At 46.9% G+C, this 25,209-nt stretch overlaps 1 protein-coding gene across 3 annotated transcripts in view; it reads left to right on the top strand.

Moving 5' to 3' along the window:
- Positions 1-25,209, top strand: part of LOC139259907 (collagen alpha-2(V) chain-like) — a 516,763-nt gene that overhangs the window by 78,336 nt on the left and 413,218 nt on the right. For 2 of the 3 annotated variants that reach the window (XM_070875843.1, XM_070875842.1), the window contains exon 3: positions 5,466-5,562. The exons of the other annotated variant lie outside the window; for it this stretch is intronic. In XM_070875843.1, coding sequence (XP_070731944.1) covers positions 5,496-5,562 — 67 coding nt within the window. In that variant the 5' untranslated portion in view covers positions 5,466-5,495. The remainder of the gene's footprint in view (positions 1-5,465; positions 5,563-25,209) is intronic. 3 annotated transcript variants of the gene reach the window in all.

Genomic DNA, 25,209 nt, shown 5'->3' with positions numbered 1-25,209 from the left:
TCCCGGTTAATTGGTAGTGCTGAAGTCAAAGTCTCCTATGATGGAGCAGTACACGAACCCCTGCTATGGATTGTGGGGGCGAAAGTGCAGATCCATTTGGCCCCACATTATTTGGCAGAAGCTGGCTGGGGAGAATCTGCTGGAACTGGGACGACATCCGAGTGCTTTTGTCAGTTGACGACACCGCATGTACCCAGGTTCTAAGCAAGTTCCCATTGTTATTCGAGCCAGGCATTGGAAGTTTTTCGGGAGCGAAAGTGCAGATCCATTTGGTTCCCGGTACGCGACCCATCCACCACAAGGCTCGGGCGTTACGTATATGATGCGTGAAAAAGTGGAAATCGAGCTGGACAAGCTGCAACATGAGGGCATCATCGCGCCATTGGAGTTCAACGACTGGGCCAGTCCGATTGTTCCGGTACTCAAGGAGGACGGTACAGTTAGAATTTGCGGTGACTATAAAGTAACAATTAACCGCTTTTCGCTGCAGGACCAATACCTGCTACCTAAGGCAGACAACCTATTTGAGACCCTGGCTGGAGGGAAGACATTCACCAAGCTGGACCTGACCTCAGCCTACATGACACAGGAGCTGGATGAATCTTGTAAATAAGTGTATTGTTGACTTCATGGGGGAGTGATGTTATGTATTTAACCCCTTGTAACCTTGTAACCTTGTAACCTGCATCACACCTGTCCACCAGAGGGCCTACCTGTTGGAATCCCAAGGGATCCCAGCATCCCTTGGGAGTACAGTATATAAGCAGGCCACCTACGAGGTACCTGCACTCTGGAACTACAATAAAGAAGCTAAGTTCACACTTGCTCATTACACACAGTACTCGGCCTGACCATTTATTATGAGTATAACAGTAACCAAGAGGGCCGATGAGGGTAGTGCGTACGATGTAGTGCATATGGACATTAGCAAAGCTTTTGATAACACATCATAGACTGGTCATGAAGGTTAAAGCCCATGGGATCCAGGGCAAAGTAGCAAGTTGGATCCAAAATTAGCTTAGAGGTAGGAAGCAAAGAGAAATGGTTAATGGACATTTTTGTGACTGAAGGGATATTTCCAGTGGGGTTCCACAGGGTTCAGTACTGGGTCCTTTGCTTTTTGTGGTATATATCAATGATTTAGATTTAAATATAGGGAGTATGATTAAGAAGTTTGCAGATGACATTAAAATTGTCTGTGTGGTTGATAATAAAGAGGAAAGTCTTGGGCTGCAGGAGGATATCAATCTACTGGTCAGGTGGGCAGAGCAGTGGCAAATAGAATTTAATTCAGAGAAGTGTGAGTTAATGCACTTTGGGAGGGCTAATAAGGAAAGGGTATACACATTAAGCATTAGGCCACTTAATAGTGTAGATGAACAAAGGGATCTTGGAGTGCTTGTCCACAGATCCCTGAAAGTAGCAGGCCGGGTAGATAAGGTAGTTAAGAAGGCATACAGAATGTTTGCCTTTATTGGCCGAGGCATAGAATATAAGAGTAGGGAGGTTATGCCTAAATTGTATAGTACATTGGTTCGGCCACAGCTGGAGTACTGCGTGTAATTCTGGTCGCCGTATTATAGGAAGGACGTGATTATACTAGAGAGGGTGCAGAGGAGATTTATTAGGATACTGCCTGGAATGGAGAATCTTAGTTATGAGGACAGATTGGATAGGCTGGGTTTGTTCTCATTGGAACAGAGGAGATTGAGAGGAGACCTCATTGAGGTGTACAAAATATTGAGGGGCCTGGATATAGTGGATATCAAGGGCCTATTTCCATTGGTGGATGGGTCTATTACGAGGGGGCATAGTCTTCAGGTGGTTGGTGGAAGGTTCAGAGGGGATTTGAGGAGGTGGGGGGCTTCTTTACGCAGAGGGTTGTGGGGATCTGAAACTCACTGCCTGGAAGAGTGATGGATGCAGAAACCCTCATCACATTTAAAAGATGGTTGGATGGGCACTTAAAGTGCCATAACCTGCAGGGTTATGGACCTAGAGCTGATAATTGGGATTAGGCTCGATAACCTCTTGTTGGCCAGCGCAGAAATTATGGTAAATACTGCAGGGAATCGAATATGGCCAGGGTGATCTCCTGGACTAGTTTCGATCGCCTGGATGGGTCGGAGAGGAATTTTCCCAGATTTATTTTTTCTCAAATAGACCTGGGTTTTTATCTGGTTTTTGCCTCTCCCAGGAGATCATATGGCTCCAGTTGGGGTGGAGTGTAGAATGTTTCAGTGTAAGGGGTGTCGCAGTTGGGTGGGGCGGACTGTTTGAGCTGGGTGCTCTTTGCCTTTCCGCCATTGTTCATAGTTTCTTATGTAACCTTCAGGGCTGCTGACCGAGAGCCGTGCGGCTCTTTGTCGGCTGGCGCAGACACAATGGGCCAAAATGGCCTCCTTCTGCGCTGTAAATTTCTATGTTTCTATGTTAGCCTATAGAAAGAAAATCTGCATTTATCGTCACATTTCATATACAATAAAGTAATTTCTGGAGTACTTACAACCAAGCTTGGGCTGATCTAATTAAAGCCAGTCGCAGCAATCACTGCCAATGAAATATTTTATTAGCGGTTACACATATGAGTGGGATGGGAAGAGGGAGAGGAGTGGTTCATTTTATTGCCTGAACTTTTTTTTAAACTGAGGAATATGGTTGGCGAGGAATGATGCCTCACGACTGATCTCACACCATGTCTCGCTAGCTGCCGTCAATTCAGAGACACACTGAACTCAGGGTGTTTGCTGGACGATGCTGCCTGGTGTATTTCTGGGTCCAGAGAAACAGACGCTCGCAACCAAAACATTATTTAAAAAATAAACCCAATTCGATTGCAGATGTTTCGCATCTGTTTGACTGGAATAACTGACCAGTACCTGTGTAACATGCCGAGGGGCTGATTTTATGAGTGGTAGGAAAGAGATTTTGTAACTTATGTAACACCACTCAGGAAAAAGCCATTGGAGTCAGCCCACTGAGCTATTCATTGCTGAACATGAATTATTTGCTTGAAATTTTCTCCCCCACCCCCCCGCCCTCCCCTTTACTGATGCTCGCTTTAGTGGGGCTGGTTGGGGGAATGGGGGTTCGGAGGGGGTCGGGGTTATGTCCTTGCACTGGTAGCATCTAAGTTACCATTGTTCACTTGACAAAGTGGTCGTGGGGCTATTCAACTGCAGCAGATGTCACAACTGTAATGTACATCAACATCAACAACAGTATGAACAAAACATCCTCCCACAATTCTACCTGCGGCCACCTTTCCCAAAGCCTTTCCTCCCCAATCCCCCCTGACCCTTGGCCCTGACCCCTTACTCCTCCTCCCGCTATCAATACCTCTGGCCCTGCCCACATCAGGACCAGTACGTCATGCACCAGCACAGCACATTGAGTGTGTCTGCTGAGGGGGTGGGGGAAGCACAATGGCAGCACTATGTTTGGGGGTTTTGGAGAAGATGGAGGTGCTGAGGACCCATCTTCAAAGTCAGAAGAAACTAGTTCCTCCCGACGATCAGGTGCTGTCACCATTGGTGGTATGGCACCTTGGGGTGCAATGTCGATTGCTGCATAGCATTGGCATTGGCAGTCTGGGTGTTCTTCCTCACCACGGCAATCAGCTCTACCGTGTCCTCCAATTAATGGGCTGCTAAAGCCGCGATGTTTTTGGACAACCCAGCAACGTCCTGGAGGAGCTATTGATTCAAATCGATGCTCATCCTGAACAATCCCACCATGTCCAGGCTCGCATCTGCCTGTTGCGCAGCGTTCCCACGTTGGCGGATCAGCCGCCGTGGATTCAGCATGGGGGTCGGTGTGCGCCGTTGCATTCTGCTTGATCCCGCTTCCTCGGGCCGGAATACAACAAAATTGGATTCCGACGAGGAACTGGTGACAGCCGGGAGAAAGGACCCTCCAAGCCCTGCCACCCCTCCCTCCTCCTGTACCACCACCTGTTACAACGCTTTGAGCAGTGGTCTCCTCCAGCTCCTGCTGCACCATCTTCTCCGTCTCTTCCACCATCTCTTCATTTGTTCTCCCCTGCAATGACTCCTCTCTGGGAGGGGCAGGCAGCTCCACCTTTGCAACTGTAAAAACATAACATTAATGGTTGGCGGCAGGAGAGGGGAGGGGTCAGAGGTAACATCAGAGCATTTCACTTTGCGTAGGCTTATGTGGAAAACAAACATTTTTTACCGCGAATCATTACATGAAACTATCATAAGCAAAGTTTAGAGAAAGTAAATGACATAACAAAACTTGAGTCCCAAACAGTTTGCTTTCCAAGTGGCAGAGTGTCATCAGCCAAAAAATCATGTCACAACTAACAACATTTCTTGCTTCCAGCATTACATTACATTCTACATTATATCGGCATAAGATTGAATTACATGACTGCAGTACAGTCCAGAGATTATGCAGAATTACCCTCTGGGAGAACTGGTTCAGCACCAACACACGTGGCAGTGCGATCATACGCACCCATCAGGGCTGCAGCGCGTTCCTCGAGGTCTGTCAGAGGAATATTCTTTGGCAGATCACCGCCCGTTTTATGGAGCTCCGCCCTATTGCCGGCTAATTTTTTCTGCAAAGCTGCCAAAAAATATGTGTGAACTAACTCGACAGCTACTAATACCGAACACACACACACACACACACACACACACACACACACATACTTACACAATATGTAGGTACAAATCCCCAATTAACCGTCCCCCAGTCTTTTCATCACGCAAATGTTGTATGATGAACACATGAAAATACAGAGCACTAACACAATGAGATCGATGATGGACAATAAAAATGACACCAAGCTTTACAACATAATAAAATGTGTCACTACTTAAGAGTAAATCATCAATGCATGATAAAAGTTAGTACTTACTCTCGCCAAGCTAAGGATGTCATTCCACTGTTTGCGGCATTAGTTCGGCCCCCACATCACGGGCGTGATGGAGGACACTTCCTCAGCGATCTCTCACCATAACCCTTGATACACGAATGGTGACGGTTTCCCTTGCCCACCATGTGCTAGCTCATTCCAACAGGCCTCCACTTCGCTCACCAATGCCTCCTGGGCTTCCTCCGAGAAACAAGTGGCCTTTTTCCTCCCACCTAACTCCCTCGCCACTTCCATGGCTTGATTCTTCATTGTATTGATATTTATTTATATATATATTTGAGTATAATTATTTATTTATTATTATTATTATTATTATTATTACTATTGTTATTACTATTATTTTTTAAGATTTTAAGATCTATTATTATAATTATTACTAATTATATTATTAATTATATTATTTTATATTATGATATAATTGTAAATATACTGAATATAATCAATGTACTCGCCAAAACACCTCACAAATCCTCTCACAGCTCCTCTGTCACTGACCTCAACTAACCTTTGCAGCTTCAAGATGTCCAGTGCTATCCTACTCTTCTCTCTGCATGTGCAGGATTACCCTTGACCCCAAAATCACGGGAGAATGACCACGCATGCGCAGAGAAGATTTTCCGGCTGTTTCTGCAGTGGTTCTGCTTCCCTTACTAAAGGTATGGAGATCGTCACGTTTTCTCCTGTTTTCGCCGCCCGCTCCAGTCTGCTATCGCTAGGCTTCGCCGCCACCGACATCGAGGAACCAGAAGTTGCGGAGCGCACACCAGCGGTATTCCGGCAGTTAAAAAGATGCTGTAAGGGGTTTTGATCCTAGCCCAATTGCTAGATGGACGGTTCGAATCGCCCCCGCCTTATGAAAATTCTATTCCCGGGGATTATTATTCAGAGTGTAAATGGAATAAGTCACAGATAGGAATGCTTCAGTGAAAAATCGTACTTATATTTATTTAGTTTAACATACACTGGCTAAAACATGCACTACTAAATAAAATCATTCTCTCTGTGGAGAATAAGACAGGTTACAAACAACATACATACAGTATAAAACCGAGGACCGGTTACATGCAGTAATTCCCTTGTTGCTATGGTGGATTCTAACTCCGCCGCTACCAATGAATTACCCAGTCGCAGCCCCTTCACCTGGCTAAACCAAACGAAGCTTCCTCCCCAGAATAGCCCTGAAAAACTTCACTTCTGAGAAAACCCTGGGCCTTTACACCTCACCCAGCTCACCTGGGATATCTGGTTATCGGCTTGGGACACTCGCGACCATGCTCACCACCGCACACGGTCGGTCCCGATCGCTCAGCTCAGCTGTGGGAAGTCACTGCCTGGAGGCCGTACCCTGTGAGGGGGATGTGGTTCTCTGTTTCAGCGACTTCTTCTGCGGAACTGCGGCTTCCTCCTCTGGTACTTCTTCTTGTTACGTCAAGAGCGAGAGGGAGAAGGGGGTAGCGAAATGGTGGAAAAGTGTCTATCTTTATAGGAGTCTTGCTACCCCTATCTTTGCCGCCAATCTTCAAAACTCTTTTGGTTCTAAGCACTCCAGTGCTTAGTCAGTGATGGGCCATCAGACCCATGTGTATTGGACTAATGACCCTGAGTCTGGGACATATCTCGATCTTTGTGTTGGGAAAAAAAAAACTGGCTCCTCTTTGGCTGGCCAGGCGAGAGGGTTCATTGTTCTGCTTCTCTTCTGAGATGGAGGTGAGAAGTGCTTTTGCATATGGCCCCCCTTCCTTTAGCTAGGACTGGCGGGTGAACCTGCACATTCTGGATGACTGACAGTTCTTTTGTCACAGCTAACTGCCATGCGGTCTCTCTGCACAGGGTGATCCCATCACAAGGAAAAATACCCTCAGAAAAATCCCATAAAGTCTGTAAAATATTCTCGACTGAGTCCATTCTTTAAACAGAAACTTTACGATCTCTTCAGTCCCCCGTTTGATGCTTTTTCTTTCCTTAAAGCATCACTCGAAGAGAAAACAAAGGCCAAAGTCTTCCACAAGTAAAGCTGTTCCCCTGATTTTACGTTTTAAAACCCCAGAACTGTACCCCTTACTGTGTGTCACAGTTCCCTTCTACAGAGTCAAAACATTAGTGAAAACGGCTTCTTCACACATTTAAACAGCTTGGACTAATCCACAAGACATTACCAAAAAGTCACCGCGTACATCACAGCGTACAGCATTGACAGGTGGTAACACATTACAAAAATCACAACAGCGCACATCGTGCAATACAGAGTGTAAAACTAAAACCAGAATATAATACACTCGCTTACAGAACTTTGGTACATTACAAGTTTTAGCAGGGAGAAACCATCTTCAACATAAATCAATTACACCTCTCCGGGTCGATCTAACATCCCTTGCCACTGCGCTCGGAGCATCTGGCTCCGTCGCCTACAGCTGGTGTAAAACAAGTAGCCTACAAACAACAATTGTATGATAACCAATGCACGGGAACAGGGAGGAATCTCTACACTCAGACTGATGTCCACCATGGTGGCAAGACAATCTCCTTGATCTCCTCCCCCACTTCTACTGTCTTTTGCTCTAACGTGTAAAAATGTTTCTGGGAGAGCTCAACAGTCTTTATTAACTCAGTGAGGTGTTCCGGCAGAAAAGGGATCGGGTACCTGAAATGCTCCACATAGTCCTGGAGATGCGTGAAGGTGTCGTTCACAGTGAGGTGAATGGTCAAGGGTTTGGGGATGGGAGTAATTCGCTCTTGTGCCACTTGAACCTCAGCCTTGGGTTTGAAACAAAAACTGCTGTCGCTCACCGGACACCACATGTCCTGGCTGTACTGGTAGCGGAGCGCACTTGTGGTGACACAGTATATTCCACTCCCCACGTATGCTACCTGTGGAGCTACGTGATCTGGTGCCATCACTTCCGTGGTGCAATTGATAGGTTCCACGCCTGCAGAAGCAAACCCACATTCTGATTGAGCAAAAGCAGTCAAATGCTGGGGACACAGTATTACGTGTGCACCCCGGCTCTGGCATCCGGAGAGGTCAGTGCCCGTCATAGCATGCTCCCACTTTATGACATACAGCAGGATCACTTTAAAATGAACATGCACTCCTCCACAAATGACCCCGATATTCTCAACCCTGTATACCGGTGCTGGCTGTGATGACCCGCCCATTACCGGCATCCTCAGTACAATTCTCATCACTGTATGGTTGGACCGCCCGCAATCTACAGGGACAGGGTAGGCTTCAGAGGGTAAGCGAAGCTGGCACTGGCTCAACGAATTGCTATACGGGTGCAGCACGGCGAGATGCTTGTTGCTCAACCATGAAGGGACGTGACCTTGCCTCAGGTCCTCCAGATTACTGCGGTCCTCGCCCAGCAACCATGCTCCATACAACACACACCTCATTCCGTGCAGCCTGCTCCGAGGTGTTCCTGTCCTCCCGTATCAATCATTAACAGTTTTAACGTGCCTCTCCAGCTCTGCAATGACCTCCTTTAAATGAACGGTCATTGCCTGGACCTCATGAAGCTCTGAACCCACGACTGTATTCTCTTCCCCTAGAATCTTACGCGGTTGGTTCTTTAACCTAGTGATCTGCATCTGGAGTTGTATATCATCCATACTATTAACAATACCCGTTCCTGTACTGAACACTGTGGCTACATCATTCCAGATCCCTCTTCTCTGCCTCCTGGAACCCACACTATTCCTAACATTCAGATCATAAAGTCGTTCTTTATCGACATTTCCATAGTCCAGTTCATAAAATTTCTGAAACATCACTTTTAACAGAGTTTCATAAAGCTTCTCCGTCTTCTTCGGGCACCACACCAGGCAGGTGGACTTCAGTCAGGTTCAGGGTCACGGATGCCACGGAGTAGTGCACGTTCTGAAACAAAACTTTGTCACTAGGGATTAACACCAACCCATTCCCTGAACCCCTGGTGGTGGTGGGACACCTATCTACAGTCATCTGTACCATCGGGGCTCTGGGCAGGAGCTTCCTGGTGTATGAGGTGAGCTCTGTGACGTTGATGGTGTTCAGGGGAATTGGGATCACACAGGAGTCCACACTCCGATCCCAACCAATCCCACCCCCGATGTCCTGCCATCGCCTGCTAAACACGATCGACACACCAGTTGGGAAGATCTTTTCTGACCCCCACATACACACATAAATCCCTTCCTCGGATTCCCACCACTTTTCCCAAAACACATTCATTCCTCCATGAGAAGCCGTGATCGTCCGGTAAGTGTCATAGAAACATAGAAACATAGAAAATAGGTGCAGGAGTAGGACATTCGGCCCTTCAAGTCTGCACCACCATTCATTAAGATCATGGCTGATCTTGCAACTTCGGTACCCCATTCCTGCTTTCTCGCCATACCCCTTGATCCCCCTAGTAGTAAGGACTACATCTAACTCCTTTTTGAATATATTTCGTGAATTGGCCTCAACAACTTTCTGTGGTAGAGAATTCCACAGGTTCACCACTCTCTGGGTGAAGAAGTTTCTCCTCATCTCAGTCCTAAATGGCTTACCCCTTATCCTTAGACTGTGACCCCTGGTTCTGGACTTCCCCAATATTGGGAACATTCTTCCTGCATCTAACCTGTCAAAACTGTCAGAATTTTAAATGTTTCTATGAGATCCCCTCTCATTCTTCTGAACTCCAGTGAATACAAGCCCAGTTGATCCAGTCTTTCTTGATATGTCAGTCCCGCCATCCCGGGAATCAGTCTGGTGAACCTTCGCTGCACTCCCTCAATAGCAAGAATGTCCTTCCTCAAGTTAGGAGACCAAAACTGCACACAATACTCCAGGTGTGGCCTCACCAAGGCCCTGTACAACTGTAGTAACACCTCCCTGCCCCTGTACTCAAATCCCCTCGTTATGAAGGTCAACATGCCATTTGCTTTCTTAACCGCCTGCTGTACCTGCATGCCAACCTTCAATGACTGATGTACCATGACACGCAGGTCTCGTTGCACCTCCCCTTTTCCTAATCTGTCACCATTCAGATAATAGTCTGTTTCTCTGTTTTTACCACCAAAGTGGATAACCTCACATTTATCCACATTATACTTCATCTGCCATGCATTTGCCAACTCACCTAACCTATCCAAGTCACTCTGCAGCCTCATAGCATCCTCCTCGCAGCTCACACTGCCACCCAACTTAGTGTCATCCGCAAATTTGGAGATATTACATTTAATCCCCTCGTCTAAATCATTAATGTACAATGTAAACAGCTGGGGCCCCAGCACAGAACCTTGCGGTACCCCACTAGTCACTGCCTGCAATTCTGAAAAGTACCCATTTACTCTTACTCTTTGCTTCCTGTCTGCCAACCAGTTCTCAATCCACGTCAGTACACTACCCCCAATCCCATGTGCTTTAACTTTGCACATTAATCTCTTGTGTGGGACCTTGTCGAAAGCCTTCTGAAAGTCCAAATACACCACATCAACTGGTTCTCCCTTGTCCACTCGACTGGAAACATCCTCAAAAATTTCCAGAAGATTTGTCAAGCATGATTTCCCTTTCACAAATCCATGCTGACTTGGACCTATCATGTCACCTCTTTCCAAATGCGCTGCTATGACATCCTTAATAATTGATTCCATCATTTTACCCACTACCGATGTCAGGCTGACCGGTGTATAATTCCCTGTTTTCTCTCTCCCTCCTTTTTTAAAAAGTGGGGTTACATTGGCTACCCTCCACTCCATAGGAACTGATCCAGAGTCTATGGAATGTTGGAAAATGACTGTCAATGCATCCACTATTTCCAAGGCCACCTTCTTAAGTACTCTGGGATGCAGTCCATCAGGCCCTGGGGATTTATCGGCCTTCAATCCCATCAATTTCCCCAACACAATTTCCCGACTAATAAGGATTTACCTAATTTCCTCCTTCTTACCAGACTCTCTGACCTCTTTTATATCCGGAAGGTTGTTTGTGTCCTCCTTAGTGAATACCAAACCAAAATACTTGTTCAATTGGTCTGCTATTTCTTTGTTCCCCGTTATGACTTCCCCTGATTCTGACTGCAGGGGACCTACTATAGTCTTTACTAACCTTTTTCTCTTCACATATCTATCGAAGCTTTTGCAGTCCGTCTTAATGTTCCCTGCAAGCTTCCTCTCATATTCTATTTTCCCTGCGCTAATCAAACCCTTTGTCCTCCTCTGCTGAGTTCTAAATTTCTCCCAGTCCCCGGGTTCACTGCTATTTCTGGCCAATTTGTATGCCACTTCATAGAAAACATAGAAAACATAGAAAATAGATGCAGGAGTAGGCTATTCGGCCCTTCAAGCCTGCACCACCATTCAATATGATCATGGCTGATCATGCAACTTCAGTACCCCATTCCTGCTTTCTCTCCATACCCCTTGATCCCTTTAGCCGTAAGGGCCATATCTAACTCCCATTTGAATATATCCAACGAACTGGCCTCAAGTATATATCCAATTCCCTTTTGAAATTTACGACTGAAGCAAAGAACATTCTTACTGGGCTTGACAGGGTAAATGCAGGGAGGATGTTTACCCCGGGCTGGGGAGTCTAGAACTTTAATACTATCACTGATTCCCTTGATAGCCACGGTTGAGCCACAATCCCTTTTTTATTTTTACGCCAGACAGGGATATACAATTGTTGTAGTTTATCCATGCTGTCTCTAAATGTCTGCCATTGCCCATCCACAGTCAACCCCTTAAGTATCATTCGCCAATCTATCCTTGCCAATTCACGCCTCATACCTTCAAAGTTACCCTTCTTTAAGTTCTGGACCATGGTCTCTGACTTAACTGTTTCATTCTCCATAGAATTCCACCATATTATGGTCACTCTTCCCCAAGGGGCCTCGCACAACGAGATTGCTAATTAATCCTCTCTCATTACACAACACCAAGTCTAAGATGGCCTCCCCCCTAGTTGGTTCCTTGACATATTGGTCTAGAAAACCATCCCTTATGCACTCCAGGAAATCCTCCTCCACCGTATTGCTTCCAGTTTGGTTAGCCCAATCTATATGCATATTAAAGTCACCCATGATAACTGTTGCACCTTTATTGCATGTACCCCTAATTTCCTGTTTGATGCCCTCCCCAACATCACTACTACTGTTTGGAGGTCTGTACACAACTCCCACTAACGTTTTTTGCCCTTTGGTGTTCTGCAGTTCTACCCATATAGATTCCACATCATCCAAGCTAATGTCCTTCCTAACTATTGCATTAATCTCCTCTTTAACCAGCAAAGCTACCCCACCTCCTTTTCCTTTTATTCTATCCTTCCTGAATGTTGAACACCCTTGGATGTTGAGTTCCCAGCCCTGATCATCCTGGAGCCACGTCTCTGTAATCCCAATCACATCATATCCGTTAACATCTATTTGCACAGTTAATTCATTCACCTTATTACGGATACTCCTTGCATTAAGACACAAAGCCTTCAGGCTTGTTTTTTTAACACCCTTTGTCCTTTTAGAATTATGATGTAGTGTGGCCCTTTTTGTTTCTTGCCTTTGTTTACTCGGCCTTCCACTGTTGCTTTTTACCTTGCTACCATCTGTTTCTGACTCCATATTACTTCGCCCTATCTCACTGCATAGGTTCCCATCCCCCTGCCATATTAGTTTAAACACTCCCGAACTACATTAGCAATTGATACCCCTAGGACATCAGTTCCAGTCCTGCCCAAGTGCAGACCGTCCCTTTTGTACAGGTCCCACTTCCCCCAGAACTGGTTCCAATGTCCCAGGAATTTGAACCCCTCCCTCTTGCACCACTGCTCAAGCCACGTATTTATTCTAACTATCCTGCTCCCTCTACTCTGATTAGCAAGTGGCACTGGTAGCAATCCAGAGATTACTACCTTTGAGGTCCTACTTTTTAATTTAACTCCTAGCTCCCTAAATTCAGCTTGTAGGACCTCTTCCCGTTACTTAGTCTTTCCCAGTCAGCTGTCCAGTCCCCTGTGTCCGCTTTCAGTTTCCTGAGCCACCACCACCTTCCCAGTGGAATGTGTCCCTTACAGCTATAGAACACCCGTTTACCCTCCGTTACCCTAACCCGGGAGGTGGTAGCCCCTATTCTCGGGCATGGGATGGACGCTTCAACATAGGTGAACTTGTCATGGCTGGAATACTGGGTGGAATTCGACCCCAGCCATCCAGGCCATCTTCCCTCGTGGAGATAGATGCTCGCCCCATCCTTCGAGCCACCTCCAGTGGTCGGTCCATCTCCACCAGTGCAGCTGAAGACAACCGATTCCTCAGTGTCGCCCTGCGACTTATGCTGGCTTCAATCATGACGATCAGGATTACTATGGCTGACTTCATCCTGTTCTTCGGCGTTCCCTGAAAAACACACAGAATGCAATGTTGTCCTTGGGGTGATGTCTCACCTTTCCAGACGCAGCTACACATGATGACCTTTGGTAACCGGAATATATGTAAATTACAAGTTTTACAGACAAGCTAAGGCAACAGATCGGAGAGAAAGACGTTATGTACAGTGCCACCCATCTCGGGGTGGCCACACTAGGTCTCCTTGACCCTGGGCCTCTTACGATTCCGGCTTCCTTTGTTCACCAGTGTGTAAGGAGGCGACCACAACGCCCTGGGTCGTGGGATCCTGGCATTCCTTCTCACTCCTGCCCCCACAGGCGGAACGGCTGGTCCCTCTGTGGGATCCTCACAGGCCCAGATTATGGGCTGGAGACCAACACCTGTAGTGCAGCTCACCACTCCCTGCTGTTTCCTCCTCCTATCAGCTCTTTCCCCAGGGTTTAAAAGCTTGCACCGATTGATATGGAACCACTTAGTGCATCGGGCATTTTGACCACATATACCATCAGACTTGCCTTATCCACAATACTGTACGGTCCCATGTACAGCGGTTCAAAAGTCCCTACCCTGACCATTACTTGATCTCCGACCTTCCACTCGTGGTGCTTCTGAGGCTCAAGCAATAAGCGCTTTCTATGATGTTGCTTCCCCATGTTACTGGCAGTCTGCCAATGGATCTGTTTGAAATGCGAGAACATTTCTTCATAGCAAACGACCTGGCAGGAGATGAACCGGCCACACTGGCTGATAAGCGCCGAGCTATCTTGCTAACCAGTTGTGGGCCCACTGTCTATGGCCTCGTCAGGGATTTGCTGGCACCAGCGAAGACAATGACCAAGACATACGAGGAGCTCGTAACGCTAATCCAGAAGCAACTCAAGCCCAAGGAGAGCATCCTCACAGCCAGACACCTGTTCTATACCCACCGATAGCACGAAGGCCAGGAAATCGTGAAGTACGCCGCAGACCTCGAGACTGGCGGCGCAGTGTGAGTTCGGCACCCACCTCAATAAAGCGCTGTGGGACATTTTTGTCATTGGAATTGGCCATGAGGGCCTGCTTCATAAGCTACGGTCGGCAGATACCATAGTACCACTGCAGAAGGCCATCTCTGTGAACCAGTCATTCATGACCTTGACCTGCGGCTCTAGGCAAATGACTCACCCTCAGGACTCAAACCCGGCAAGTACTGTGCACAGAGTGGCGCCTTTTAGAGGCTGGACTGTAGAGCGAGAACCCTCTCAGGGAAGAGAGAACAGACCCCTGAGTCCCTTAACTCAGAGTTCGCCAACGGGGGCTAATCGAGTAGCACCATGCTGGCGTTGCTGAGGGAATCACAGTGCTCACCAGTGCCGTTTTAAAGACTACGGGCCCAAGTTTCGGCCTCAGTTGCTCCTGATTTTTTGGAGCAACTGGTGTAGATGGAGTATCTTAGAAATTCAAATTCTCGGCATTTAGTTTGCTCCAGTTCTCGTCAGTTAGAACAGTTTCACTTTGGAACAGAATTTTTTTTTCAATAGGGGGCGTGTCCGGCCACTTACGCCTGTTTCAAAGTTTCGGCAGTGAAAACTTACTCCAAACTAACTTAGAATGGAGTAAGTGAAGATTTTTGTACGCTCAAAAAAACCTTGTCTACACTTTAGAAAATCAGGCGTAGGTTACAAATTAGGCTTAGGGAATGAGGTTGCGGGGGGGGGGGGGGGGGGAAGGGAAGGGAAGTCATTAAATTCTACAATCAATCCTTAGTTATACTTATACAAATATTATACAAATAAATCCAACCTGAATAAAAATTTATAAGCAAAGAAAATATGAAATAAACCATGTTCCTACCTGTGTGAAACATCAGCAGCCTTCGAGCTGCTGTGCTTCAGGCAGGCCTTTCATGTTGGAGACAGGCAGGGGTGTGGCGTGAGTGTCTCGACGGCAGCCCCAACAGCGGCAGCAAGCAGCCTTCGAGCTGAGCTGTGGTGCTTCAGGCAGGCCTTCATTCTGTTAGTGGCTGGCCGGCAGCCGAAGAATCAACACCGGACGCACGCAGCTTTTCAAGGGGGTTGAGGCCATTCGGCCATGGGATAGGAGCGGCGTCAGTGGCTCGACGGCAGCCGAGTCCTTTTAAAAATGGCCGAGTGCCAATGTTTGTTTGACACTGCGCGTGCGTGCACGCTCCAACGCGCACGCGCAGGGTTGCCGGCACCACGTTGGCTCATTTAAATTGGACCCGCCCCCCACTACTTACAGAATTGGTGTGAGTGTTTGGCTCCGCCCCCCCGCTGTGAAGAGCGCGCTGCGCCAAGCTGAGATCGAGCTCCAAGGAGCCGGAGAATATCGAAGTTTTTTTCTAGTGCACTTTTAGGCGCGAAGAACAGGCGTCCAGCTCGGAGGTGCGCCGTTTTCGGCGCGGGCCGAAACTTGGGGGCTACGTATACAAAAGCTGCAGCACAAAGGGCCAGCGAATGTGTAAGAGAAATATGACTCACTGTGTCGATGAAGAGTCTGCAGATGGCCATGAATCCAGCGTGTATTATGAATCAATAGGCAGAGACCCAGCCCAGTCCCGTGGGGAGGTACATAGCATGTTTACCTGCACCACCGAGTGTTCCCCACTGAAGATGGAAGTCGAGATAGAGGGAGTTCCAGTCTTCATGAAAGTGGACACGGAGCTAGCCAGTCAGTGGTGAATTAAGGAGCCTTTGAGAGGCTATGGGACAATCAGGCTGAATGACCTGAGTTGGTCCCGGTTCAGGCAAAGCTGCGCACCTACACTGATTAAATTATCCCAGTCGTTGGTAGTGCGAATGTAAAGGTACTCCATGATGGCGCGGTGCACAAGTTACTTCTGGGGATTGAAGCAGGTGATGGACCAACGCTGCTTGGCAGAAGGTGGATGGAAAAGATCCACTGGAAGTGGGAAGACTTCACCCCTCCAGCGATCGATGTCCTCCGCGCTCAGAGGCAAAGCAAACCTTCACCTGAGAGTGAATCTGGCACAGGAGAGCAGACCAGCACGGCACCCGAGACACAGATCGCTCAGCACGACTGCGTGGAGATGATCCAGCTGAGACGGGTTCCAGTGGCAGGACTCTGGAGGAAGAAGATCGGATCCAGAGGTGACTTCCCAGCTTTGGAGGCAGAACCCGGGAAGAAGAGGATCACCGCAGTCGACATCGTCGATGGAGGAAAGATGGCGCCCAAACCATGAGGTGAGGCGCTGAAGAAAAAGACGGCCACGGCCAGACCACGAGGTGCAGCGCTGATGGAGCAACACGTGGCACCAAACAGAGAAACGGATTGGGATAAAGAAAGCAAGGGTCTCTTAAAGGAGGCCTGCAAACCACTACAATTAAAGGGACAGTTCCACACACTCAAGCAATGTAATAGTAACTGTACGTCAGAGACAAAATGTGTAACCGATTATGTAAAATGTGTAACTGATAATCTGAACTGTGCATGTGCAACCAGCGAGGAAAAGTCACGCGATCACGATCGGACCCACAGAGTGTCCATCATAAGTAATGAGAAATTGTGCGATGCAGGATTTCAACTGCACACAGCCAATGCAGCCATCGGGAGAACATAGGTCCAGCGAGCTACCCTATGCTGTAGCCTGCGTCCCGAGGACCAGAGTCATGTACCATAGAGTGTGACCACAAGCAGCCAACACACACGAGCTGCAGAACAAGTGATCTCAGCAGGGCAGCGGCACCGGTATCGATAGCATTCCTCTGGTCGGCTCCACCTCTCAGGCAACTGATGTCACCAACTGCCATGAGCCTGAAGGAGCAGACTGTACTAAGACGCAGTCCCCAGACCCCATCGCCACCAAGGCCATACCCGTAGATGTAGGGTCGCCCGCCACAGTTCCCCCAACAGAAACAGGCACCAGCCAGGATCCCAAACCAAGCGACGCTCAGCCAGCGAGTCAGCAGTTCCCTGTGCATTGCTAGACGACAGCTCCTCAGGGAGCAGCAGCGATCCGGAGCACAAAGAAAGGACAGGGAGGTCACAGGCATCTGTGAACCATCCAGACACTAGGGGCCACGGCAACAGCCCCGAGAGCAAGCTACATGAGCCAACCGGGTTCTCACTGCTAGCACCGGGCACTGAGCAGCAACCAGACTGCAAGGACACAACCCAGCAGCTCCGGAACTAGCTTGTCCTCACGCACCGGTCACTGCATCGATAAGGCATCGAAAGTACTTGTCGCACCATGGAACCACAGAAAAAAAAAATGCAAAACCCATTTTCCTGAACGTGAATGTACATGAATGCTAGGAGCCTCTGCCATAATCAATGTGGCGGGGGGTGGGGGGGGGGGGAGAATGGAGTGGTCAGGGACACACACACACAAACAGCAAGCACCAGCACGCTACTGCACCAACTGCTCACCCAAGGTTGAAGTGACCTGCCACGGGTCAACCAGACAGGGCCCACATAGAGCTAAACCCAGAGCACAGTCAATGCAGAGGCGATTTGCACTGAAGGCTCAGGGGGGAGTGATGTCATGTATCCTACATGGCTACTGTTGGTACTATCACAAGGTGTGCCACCAGAGGGCACAGCAGTGGGAGACTCGTAGGTTACCTGTACAGGTGTGCCTAGCCTAGTATAAAAGGCAGGCCACCAGGTGTGATCCTCACGCTGGAGTTAACTAATAAAGGACTAAGGTCACTAAAGTTCAAGTACAACACATTGCCTCATGGAGTCATTACTAGAGCATCTCAGGATATTACACTGAGCTAACCGCTTCCTGCCGCCATTCTCTATTAATGTTGCCTCCACTAGGCTTTAACTCGTACACTCTGCCCTTTGGTTTGTCAACCTCACCCCTACCATTCTTAAAAGAGAGAGTTAACTGCCAGATCACACTCTCTTCTTTGGTCTGGAGATCCCTGGAATAGAACCACCCCTCTGCTTTGGTCTTGAGCCTGGGCAGGCTGTTCACCACCAGGGTCCTCAGCCAATGAGCCCTAGGCTCCCCCTGCAGCTGCGCCCGGTCGGGCACTCCCACGCAGGCACTCCAGTAGATGGGCCAAAGCCTGCCCGCAAAAGCCTGCGGTGCCTCCCCAGCTAACTGCAGTGTCCTTTCCACTCGGGAGAAGGGACTTCCATCATTGAGGTCCATAGCCTCTAGGATGTCATCCTTTATCCCTCTAACGTACCCTGTCCCCTCTTGCTACCCACTGAAAGTGACTGGTACAACCTACTATCCAGGGAAAATAAAAGTAATTTGGCTGACTCAGCTTTGTTACAATTATTGATCCCCCCCAACTGCTCCACATTCGTAAAATGGACAGATGGGTCCCCTTTGCTGGTCAGTTTGGTCAGGTTAGAGACCATTGCCTGCAGCTGTGAGGTTGTATACGGGGCCACGAAGTCACTCTGCAGTGGTCCTTGCTCTTGACCACCTACGGGCGCACCGTATTTCCGCTGCCGGACAGGGTACATGGGTCCTGGTCCCGGCACTTCGGGCAGTAGTTGAGCATCCTCCTCTGCCTCACAGTTCTCCTTATCTTCCTCATCTACCCAGGCCATTCTCGGAACTACCAAGCAGACCATCCCTTTGGCCTTAGATAGAGCATCGGTCAAATTCTGGATCTGCTCCGAGCAAGGACCATGATTACTCGTATCAAACCCTCCAGTGTTGGCGACTCTGTATACCACCTGAACATCCTTCAACTGCTTTTCCAGCACCTTTCCCTCACGCGACAAGCGAGTGTTCTCCTCCCTAACCACCCTCTCGTTTCCCTTTGCCTCAGTTACCTGGCATTGCAGGAACTCCTTATGGTTACGGAAGGTTTCCTCCTGGTTTATTCTTCCCAGCTTCTCATCCCTTAGCTCCATGCATAATCTTCTCCCTACTACAGCCCTTGCATCTGACTGAGCCTTGGACTCCCTGAGCTCTGCCTCTAACTTACCAACCTGCTCGTCTAGCAGTTGGACTTGTCTTTGTAGACAGATGAGCCAGATCGCCTTTTCAATGCTGCACCTGTGCTCCTTGCCCTCCGTCCATTCAGACGCTGCGTCCACTGGACGCTCAGCAAGAACAAGCCTAGCATCCACTTCTTAGTGATGTTAACCTTCTTAAATACATAGGAAGAAATCCCTTCCTCCATTTGGGATCATTCGCCAGAAGCGCTGTCCATGACTGATTTACACTGCTTTAATCCGAGTCTCTTCGTGGTCGCCAAGAGATGTAAGGGGTTTTGATCCTAGCCCAATTGGCAGATGGACAGTTCGAATCATCTTTGTGTTGGGGGAAAAAAAGCTGGCTCCTCTTTGGCTGGTTCATTGTTCTGCTTCTCTTCTGAGATGGAGGTGAGAAATGCTTTTGCATATGGCCCCCTTCCTTTAGCTAAGACTGGCGGGCGAACCTGTACATTCTGCATGACTGACAGTTCTTTTGTCACAGCTAACTGCCATGCGGTCTCTCTGCACAGGGTGATCCCATCACAGGGAAAAATACCCTCAGAAAAATCCCATAAAGTCCACAAAATATTCTCAAACTGAGTCCATTCTTTAAACAGAGACTTTGCGATCTCTTCAACGCAACCGCCAGAATACCACTAAGGATCCGGCGCAGCGATCGAAGGGGAAATTCTAGCCCAGAGACAGGTTAATTGAGTGGGAAGGAATGTGGCAGATGGAATATATTGTGGAAAAGTGTGAAGTTATCCATTTTGATAGGAAAAATAGAATAGCAAAATATTTTTAAGTGGTGAGAGAGAAATGTTGGTATTCAGAGGGACCTGGGTGCCCTGTACACAAATCACAGAAGCTAACCTACAAGTACAGCAAGCAATTAGGAAAGCAAATGGTGTATTAGCCTTTATTACAAAGGGATTGGCATATGAGTAAAATAGTTTACTACAATTATATCGGGCCTTGGTGAGAGAACACCTCGAGAACTGTGTACAGTTTTAGTCTCCTTACCTAAGAACGTATATACTTGCCTTAGAGGGAGTGCAACTGGAGTATCAAGCATTTCATTAGAGTGAGTCCTGGGATGGGGAGATTGTGCTATGAGGAGAAATTGAGTATGCTAGGCCTATATGAGTGGGCAAAAATTTGGCAGATGGAGTATAATGTTGGAAAGTGTGAGGTCATGCACTTTGACAGAAAAATATCAAAGAGCAAGTTATTATTTAAATGGAGAAAGATTGCAAAGTGCTGCAGTACAGTGAGACCTGGGGGTACTTGTACATAAAACACAAAAGGTTAGTATGCAGGTACAGCAAGTGATCAGGAAGGCCAAAGGAATCTTGGCCTTTATTGCAAAGGGGATGGAGTATAAAAGCAGGGAACTCTTGCTACAGTTGTACAGGGTATTGGTGGGGCCACACCTGGAATACTGCGTGCAGTTTTGATTTCCATTTTACGAAAGGATATACTTGCTTTGGAGGCAGTTCAGAGAAGGTTTACAAGGTTGATTCCAGAGATGAGGGGGTTGACTTATGAGGAAAGGTTGAGTAGGTTGGGCCTCTACTCATTGGAATTCAGAAGAATGAGAGGTGAATTTATCACAGCGTATAAGATTATGAGGGGGCTTGACGATGCAGAGAGGATGTTTCCACTGCTAGGGGAGACTAGAACTAGAGGGCATAATCTTAGAATAAGAGGCCGCCCATTTAAAACGGAGATAAGGAGAAATCTCTTCACTCAAAGGATTGTGAATCTTTGGAATTCTCTACTCCAGAGAGCTGTGGATGCTTAATATTTGAATATATTCAAGACAGCGATTGATAGATTTTTGGATGCCAAGGGATGTGGGGATAGTGCAGGGATGTGGAATTGAGGTAGAAGATCAGCCATGATCTTATTAAATGGCAGAGCAGGCTCAAAGGGACAAATGGCATGCTCTTATTTCTTATGTTCTTATGTTCCATCATTGTAGAATATGGATCAATGCCCTAATTCCCCAGATCGTGTGCCATATGCACTTCGAAAATGAAGTGCAGCAAACGGAGAAAATATAAATAAGTTATCAAAACTCAGGTAGTTAAAATAACTTATAATGAAATTAGTCAAGTTAGTACTTGTTGAAAAAAATAAAGAATCGTTAAGGATAAATCACATATTTATTAAAAAAAACACGATGACCTTAAAGTTCAGTAGGCAAATTTATCATGTATGTGTTTTAAAAGTATCAGTAATGAAAAGTGATATTTGGAAATATGACACAATTCAAAGTAAAATTAGAAATACTGTAAACTCAACATCAAGCTTAAAATTCATGTGAGAACATGCAATGAACATCACTCATCAACCCAAACATGCAGCCATAGATTGTTGTTGGTTGGGACATTATCAACTCTTGTTGCAAGTGGAGGTGGATTGAAACATTTACCCCTACAGCACACTTCATATCCACTCTTAAAGCAGCCAGCTGGTCAAATAAATGTTTGCCCCAGACTGGCTCCTGTCTTTTTCACAATGCAGCTCAGGTTTCAGCATTGCACTTATATTTTCTGGGCCGCAGAATAATAATAATGTTAATGCTATTGTGAGTCTATTGGGGCTGAATTTGCGGTCTGATGCATCCAACCAGCAAAAAATCTACATAGTTACTTTCTGCCTCGGGATTCACGGAGACTTGCGGTCCTTGGCCTCGATATGTAGGCCTGCGTAGAGGCCCACGTATTTCAGGAGCGTATGCGGTTCGCAAGCACCCTTGGGATTACGTGGACCGGCTCAACTAATCAAAGAAGGGAATCTCCATTTATACTTATGGGGATTCCATACGGAATCAGTAAAAATCCCCATAAGCATGGGTGGGAATCATCTAAAAAGTACATTTAACATAACAAATACATTTTAAAAAGCATTACATATTTAAAATTAATTAAAGTGGCATTTAATTAAATATTTAAAACAAAATTTAATTTTTTGAAAAATAAATTTACATGTTTTAACGGGGTTAAAAATAAACTTACCTTATTGCACAGGGTTTTTAATGTATAAATGAATAATAACATTTTATTTTTATGTTTTTTATAACTCTTACACTGGTAAAAGCAGGCCTTACACCTGCTGGGCATTCGCTGGGCAGAAGTTGGGTAAATAACGCAACTCACCGCCCGTGGAGGCCCTTTTCCTGGGGATGCGGAGGATCTGTCAAGAGAATTCTTTACGATAACCATTACGATTAATAATTTTTTTCTAGTATAGATTTTCATATTCTTTATGAGTAAACTTAACTGAGAAAACTGTCATGCACTAAGGCTTTTATTGCAGGCAATGTTAAACTATAGGATTTTATTTGAATGGTTAATGTGTAATAATATTGTTTTACATTAGATCATTTTACAAAATCATGTTTCCATTGAAGTGAGCACATAGCGAGCATTTGACACAGTTGGCCATGATTTTCTGCCCATTAAAATTAATAGCCAGAACATTGTTGGGCTTGGTGCTCAGATTCTTGATATGCACTCTCTGGAGCAAGTCTCTGTGTCCCAAAGGCATTTCATTTGAAAAAGTATTCCTTATATGTCTACATTTGTATGTGCAATAAGAATGGAATATCTAGATGGAATATGTGTCATCCTTCGCAAGTAAGATCATTACGACATGTGAGTGACAAATTTGTTCCTCCTTTTTGGAATAGACAGATTCTCCTGCCAAAAAAGCATCACTTCACCTTTAGAACATAAAATAAACTTTTAAAAATTTCCCTAATTGTTGCTTCCAGCAATAATTTTAAAGAATAGTTAAGTGGGCTGGCTGTCATATATTAATCCTGCAATTTTTCATCTTCGAAGGGGGGAAATATATTACTGTTGCTGTCAACTAGAATTTTATTGGCTGATAAGAACACACTGAGTTGTGCTCATAGTGAGAGCTTTATAGGAAAAAGTAACCCATCATTGTATTGAACAAGACTTGGTTTACCGTTATATTTCTTAGAACAGGACATTAATTAGTCAAAGGAAATAAGCAAAAAAATTTGAAAATAAGTGGCTGATGTTCTTGTGAAAACTAACGATACACAATAAAATCCCTGCTGCACTTTAAAAGCACAACACATGTTGAGACATGTGAATAGTTATGTAATGAGAATGTATAATTGAGGACACCACCGCAGGTCGGGGCTATAAATAGAGCTGGAGCGCCGGGCCCTGGAACATCGTGGGCGAAGGTGTGGCGAATGAGGGTACGGGGCCCAGAAGAGCCGAGGGCCCAGGGGCAGCACGGACCTGCCCACACTGTGATATGTGTGTACACTAGACAGCTCAAGAACAACAAGGCTACGGAAGCAGATAGAATCCCCGCTGAGGCACTGAAGTGTGGCGGAGAGGCACTATTGGCACGAATACATGACCTCATCTCTCTCATCTGGAGGGAGGAGAGCATGCCGGGAGATCTCAGAGATGCAGTGATCATGACCATCTTTAAAAAAGGGGACAGGTCCGACTGCGGCAACTACAGAAGAATCTCCCTGTTATCAGCCACTGGGAAAGTCGTCGCTAGAGTTCTCCTCAACCGTCTTCTCCCTATGGCTGAGGAGCTCCTCCCAGAGTCACAGTGCGGATTTCGTCCCCTACATTGCACAATCGACATGATTTTTTCAGCGCGACAGCAGGAAAAATGCAGCGAGCAGCACCAGCCTTTATACATGGCCTTCTTCGACCTTACAAAGGCCTTTGACACTGTCAAACGCGAGGGTCTATGGAGCGTCTTCCTCCGTTTCAGATGCCCCCAAAAGTTCATCACCATCCTCCGCCTGCTCCAGGAGGACATATAGGCTGTGTTCCTTACCAACGGATCCATTACAGACCAAATCCATGTCTGGACCAGGGTCAAACGGCTGCGTCATCACCCCAAACCTCTTCTCAATCTTCCTCGCTGCCATGCTCCACCTCACAGCCAACAAGCTCCCCACTGGAGTGGAACTAAATTACAGAACAAGTGGGAGCCTGTTCAACTTTCATCGTCTCCAGGCCAGGTCCAAGACCACCCTAACCTCTGTCGTTGAGCTACACTACGCGGAGGATGTCTGCGTCTGCGCACATACAGAGGCTGAAATCCAAGTCATAGTCAACGTATTTACTGAGGCATAAGAAAGCATGGGCCTTACATCAGTAAGATAAAGATCCTCCAACAACCTATCCCCACCACACAGCACTGCCCCCCAGTCATCAAGATCCATGCGTGGCCCTGGACAACGTGGACCATTTCCCATACCTCGGGAGACTCTTATCAACAAGATCAGACATTGACGACGAGATTCAACACTGCCTCCAGTGCGCCAGTGCAGCCTTCGGCCGCCTGAGGAAAAGTGTATTTGAAGACCAGGCCCTCAAATCTGCCAACTAGCTCATGGTCTACAGGGCTGTAGTAATACCCGCTCTCCTGTATGGCTCAGAGACATGGACCATGTACAGTCGACACATCAAGTCGCTGGAGAAATACCACCAACGATGTCTCCGCAAGATCCTGCAAATCCCCTAGGAGGACAGATCCACGAACATTAGCATCCTCGACCAGGCCAACATCCCCAGCACTGAAGCACTGACCACACTTGATCAGCTCCGCTGGGCAGGCCACATTGTTTGCATGTCAGACACGAGACTCCCAAAGCAAGCGCTCAACTCGGAACTGTGATGTATATATATAAGGTCTGCCCACCACTAGAGGGCACTACCGTCGGAGGTCCTAGGATCATAGATACACTCGTGCTGGGCCCGGTATATAACCTGAACTTCACCTTTGTATCTTCATTCTGGAAGCAATTAAAGACTGACCAGGTTACACCTAGTTACTGGCTCACAGTACGGAGTTCATTGTATCATTTCATACGCTACAACTGGTGATGAGGCAAATTCGAATCCATGATAAAGTATGGCGAGCACAGCATGATTGAGTACTGTTGGAATCCTCGAGAGATTCAATGCGAGAGAGGATTGGGGAGATTTCACGGATTGTCTTGACCAGTATTTCGTGGCAAGTGACCTAAAC

Source organism: Pristiophorus japonicus, chromosome 3, assembly GCF_044704955.1.
Source record: "Pristiophorus japonicus isolate sPriJap1 chromosome 3, sPriJap1.hap1, whole genome shotgun sequence".
NCBI lineage: Eukaryota > Metazoa > Chordata > Chondrichthyes > Pristiophoridae > Pristiophorus > Pristiophorus japonicus.
Note: the sequence above shows the minus strand (reverse complement) of the source record. Positions and strands in the feature narration are given on the sequence as shown.